The sequence below is a fragment of the Antennarius striatus genome, chromosome 6 (genome assembly GCF_040054535.1).
Source record: "Antennarius striatus isolate MH-2024 chromosome 6, ASM4005453v1, whole genome shotgun sequence".
Taxonomy (NCBI): domain Eukaryota; kingdom Metazoa; phylum Chordata; class Actinopteri; order Lophiiformes; family Antennariidae; genus Antennarius; species Antennarius striatus.
This window is the reverse complement of record NC_090781.1, coordinates 25892162-25896448: the sequence shown is the minus strand read 5'-3', so window position 1 is coordinate 25896448 and position 4287 is coordinate 25892162. Positions and strand designations below refer to the sequence as shown.

Below are 4287 nucleotides of genomic sequence, written 5' to 3'. Positions count from 1 at the left end.
CTTCTCTCCTTCCATCTTTCCTTCCCTACTCGTCTCATTCATCTTTTCCATCATCCTGTTTTCCTCTTCATCTCTTTTCTTTCTTCCATCCTTTCATCAAACCCACCTGAACATCTCCACTCTCCTCTTCCAACTCTTCATCTCCTCTTCCTCCTCTCATTCATCCTCCTCCTTCCATCCTCCTTTTTTCCTTTCCTTTTTTATTCTTTCCGCCCGTTCTTGTCTTCCTCTCTTCATCCCGTCGCCGTGGTGAAGATGAGGAGTGAAAGACGTGAAGAAACGGAGTGATGAGTGGAGGAGGTGAAGCAGAGACGAGCGTCTCCTCGTTCAGGAGAAGAAAGAGAAAGAATCGAGTTTGAATGAAGACAAATTTTCTTTTCACTCGACTTGAAAAACCTTCAGCGTCTCTTCAGGCGAGGATGAGGAGGAGTCATCCTGGAGAGAAGAACACCTGCAGGAGGAAGAGGAGGAGGAGGGGGAGGAGGAAGAGGAGGAGGAGGAGGAGGAGGAAGAGGAAGAGGAGGAGGAGGAGGAAGAGGAGGTAGAGGAGCAGGAAGAGGAGGAAGAGGAGCAGGAAGAGGAGGAAGAAGAGGAGGAAGAGGAGGAGGAGGAGGAAGAGGACGAAGACGAGGAGGAAAAGGAGGAGGAAGAGGAGGAGGAGGGAGAGGAGGAGGAGGAAGAGGAGGGTTAGTCACTTCAGTCCGATGAACGAGGAAGAAAATAAAATGTGATGAAATAACCAGAAAGATTAAAGAGAAACTTCCTGTGATGGAGGGGGCGGAGCCTGTCAACACTACTTCCTGTTTCCTGTGTGTCTTCTTCTCTGGTGTGTTGCTCATTTTCCTCCTATTGGTTGATGGATGTCTTGGCTCCGCCTCTTCTTCATATCTCCCACCTGCAGCCTGAACCCAGAGACCCGTGTTTCTACCCACAATGCACCGGGCTCCATAAAGACCTCACACCTTTGACACGCCTCCACACCTGGAGACTGTTGATAACGTTACCATGGCAACAGGCTTTATGTTTGTGGGTTTATCAGCCGCTCTGATTGGTCCAGACCAACTGGGGGCGGCTCGACCTCTGACCTCTTCACTGCTTCACTGTGTGTGTGTGTGTGTGTGTGTGTGTGTGTGTGTGTGTGTGTGTGTGTGTGTGATGCCTAAAAAGAGGATTCATTGAAAAGAAAACAAAAAGAAGACTAATCAGCCACACACTCACTCACACACACACACACACTCACACACACACACACTCACACACACACACACACACTCACACACACACTCACACACACACACACACACACACACACACACACACACACACACACACACACACACACACACACACTCACACACACACACTAACACACACACACACACACACACACACACTCACACACACACACTAACACACACACACACACACACACACACACACACACACACACACACACACACACACACACACACACACACACACACTCACACACACACACTAACACACACACACACACACACTCACACACACACACACACACACACACACACACACACACACACACACACACACACACGTTCCGGTGAAGCTTTCAGCTGTAATTAAAGTTTATTTAACTTTATTGAATCCGCTCAGAAACGCTGGCTCCTGATAGGCTGACAAGTTAATCGGCAGCAGCTGCTTCCTGTTCGTGTGACGTCATCCCGCTGTTATTGATCAGCTGATCAACCGATCAACACAGCAGAGACCTGATCAATCGGGTTCAGGTAGAACCTGATCGGACCATCCAGCTGAACCACAACCTGGATTGTTCTTCTCTCAATGTTTCGTTTCATGATTGATCGATCGATTGATTGATTACTGTCTACCGTCTCTAGCTGTCATCACGTGACCCGCACCCCGTGGCGTTCAGAGACAAACAGCTGATTAAAAGCATCTGAGCTCATTAGTCTTCATTACCGCCTCTCCCGGGAGGCGTTTGAGTGCAGCTCGGAATAATCAGCTCCGCTCAGAGGGCAGCTCCTCTTCCTCCTCCTCTTCCTCCTCCTCCTCCTCCTCCTCCTCCTCCTCCTCCTCCTCCTCCTCCTCCTCCTCCTCCTCTTCCTCCTCCTCTTCCTCCTCCTCTTCCTCCTCCTCCTCCTCCTCCTCCTCCAATCACAAACAAACGTTTTGTCTCAAACAGATTTTATTCAAATCAACTATTAAAAATCGTTTACATTCAGAAAAGTTCCCGCCCCTCCCCCCCGGCGGGTGTGATGAAGAGCAGTGATGAAGAGGGGGCTCTCAGCAGGACGTGAAGGTCTTCCAGAAGAAGTTCTTGCAGCCGGCTTTCCTCTCCCGGGGGGCCAGCAGCGGCCCGGTACCGGCGGCTCTCGCCAGCTCGGTGCGGACGTCTTCCGGTTCTCCTTCATCCAGGCGGAAGTTCTCCTCCTCCTCCAGCGCCTCGTTCTCCTCCTGCAGGAGGTCCGACAGGAGCAGGTCGGCCAGCGCGGCGCGAGGCGCGTCCCGAAGCCCCGCCTACAAACAACAACACGTTTGTTTGTTTGTTTGTTTGTTTGTTTGTTTGTTCATCAAAAGGAACCGCGAGTCGATCAACTCGTCAATGAGTTCATCCGATGACGTCATAACAGTAAAATACAAACAAACAGAAGGAACTTAATTCAGCTTCAACTCGACGCGTCAGTTTGGAGAGAAAGGAATAAATACCATAATAATAATACCATAATAATAATACTAATACTAATACTAATACTAATAATACTAATAATAGTAATAATAGTAATAATAATAATAATAATAATACTAATAATACTAATAATAATAATAATAATAATAATAATAATAATAATAATAATAATAATACTAATACTAATACTAATACTAATACTACTACTACTACTACTACTACTAATAATAATAATAATAAATGTCAGGGCTATTTGGAATGCTCAAACTAAATGTTTTTTTTAGCTGATTGTTGTTTACAGAACAACAACAATAAAATAAAGTCTTATTTTACATGAAACAAACTCTTTAAATACTTCTGACAATTTTTTTAATTATTTTTTTTAAGAATTCGAGGACGTTAATAAAATAAATAATAAAAATAAGTAAAACCAGAGCGGACTTTATTATTTATGTGTTTATTGTTCATTTCCCTTCGTTCTGACTGTTGGTTCATGATTATAATTAAAAATGTAATTTAATTAGAGAGGAGATCCGACCGGATCGGAACCGGTAACCGAACCCGCGGGTTAAACGTCATCCTGATTAAATTTAACGACTGTCTGATATTAAAGAAAAATCACCTGATTTAAAATCAGAACGATTCTTTTGAATCTTTGATTTATTTTAGAATCATTTCAACTGAATTTCTTCCTGTTGTTTTTCAATTCTTTGTCTCTTTAGTAAATATTTTAAAATGAAAAGTATTTTTATAAATAATAATAATAATAATAATGATATTATTATTATTATTATTATTATTATTAATTCATAATATACTCATACATTCACAATAATTTAATATTTTTTTCATAAAGTTACTTGAAACTAAAACCTCAGGACATTTTTTAAAAATAAGTTAAACGTTTGATCATAAATGTCTGAATGAAGGAATGAGCCTCCCCCTGTCTCACCCCAGTCCCCCATGTCTCCCCTGTCTCACCCCAGTCCCCCATGTCTCCCCTGCCTCACCCCAGTCCCCCATGTCTCCCCTGCCTCACCCCAGTCCCCCATGTCTCCCCTGCCTCACCCCAGTCCCCCATGTCTCCCCTGCCTCACCCCAGTCCCCCTTGTCTCACTATCCCCCCGTCCCCCCTGTCTCCCCCCTGTCTGTGTGACGGACCTGCTTGGAGCCCAGCAGCGGGTACCGGTGCAGCCACAGCCGGACTTTGGCGTCTCTCTGCGGGTCGGAGCAGCTGATGGAGGCGCTGAGGGAGAGGAGGAGGAAGAGGAGGAGGCAGCGGGCGCGCGGGGACGACAGCATCTTCATCATCTTCATCACGTGTCTCTCGGTCTGCCGGTCTCGGTGTCTTCCGATCGTCTGGGTCTGTCCCGTCCGGGCGGCTCTTATACACCCCGCTGACGTCACTGCTCCCCGCGTGCAGATGAAGCGCGTGTGTGACTGATGATGATGATGATGATGATGATGATGATGATGGTGGTGATGATGATGATGTTTCCACCGCCCCCACTTTAGTGAAATGATCCGTTTTTAAACGTTTCTTCTCCGCTTCCCCGCTGATCAGTTTGTCACACATGATCGATCACTGGTCGGCCCCATCA

General features: G+C 45.9%; 1 protein-coding gene across 1 annotated transcript; it reads right to left on the bottom strand.

Moving 5' to 3' along the window:
- Positions 1-2237: 2237 nt before the first annotated feature.
- On the bottom strand, positions 2238-4063 carry sst1.1 (somatostatin 1, tandem duplicate 1). The gene is made up of 2 exons (XM_068317859.1): positions 3848-4063; positions 2238-2517 (listed from the first exon to the last, which is right to left on the bottom strand). Exons 1-2 carry the CDS (start codon positions 4001-4003, stop codon positions 2284-2286), a joined length of 390 nt encoding a protein of 129 aa, XP_068173960.1. The 5' UTR covers positions 4004-4063; the 3' UTR covers positions 2238-2283.
- Between the last annotated feature and the right edge of the window lie 224 nt (positions 4064-4287).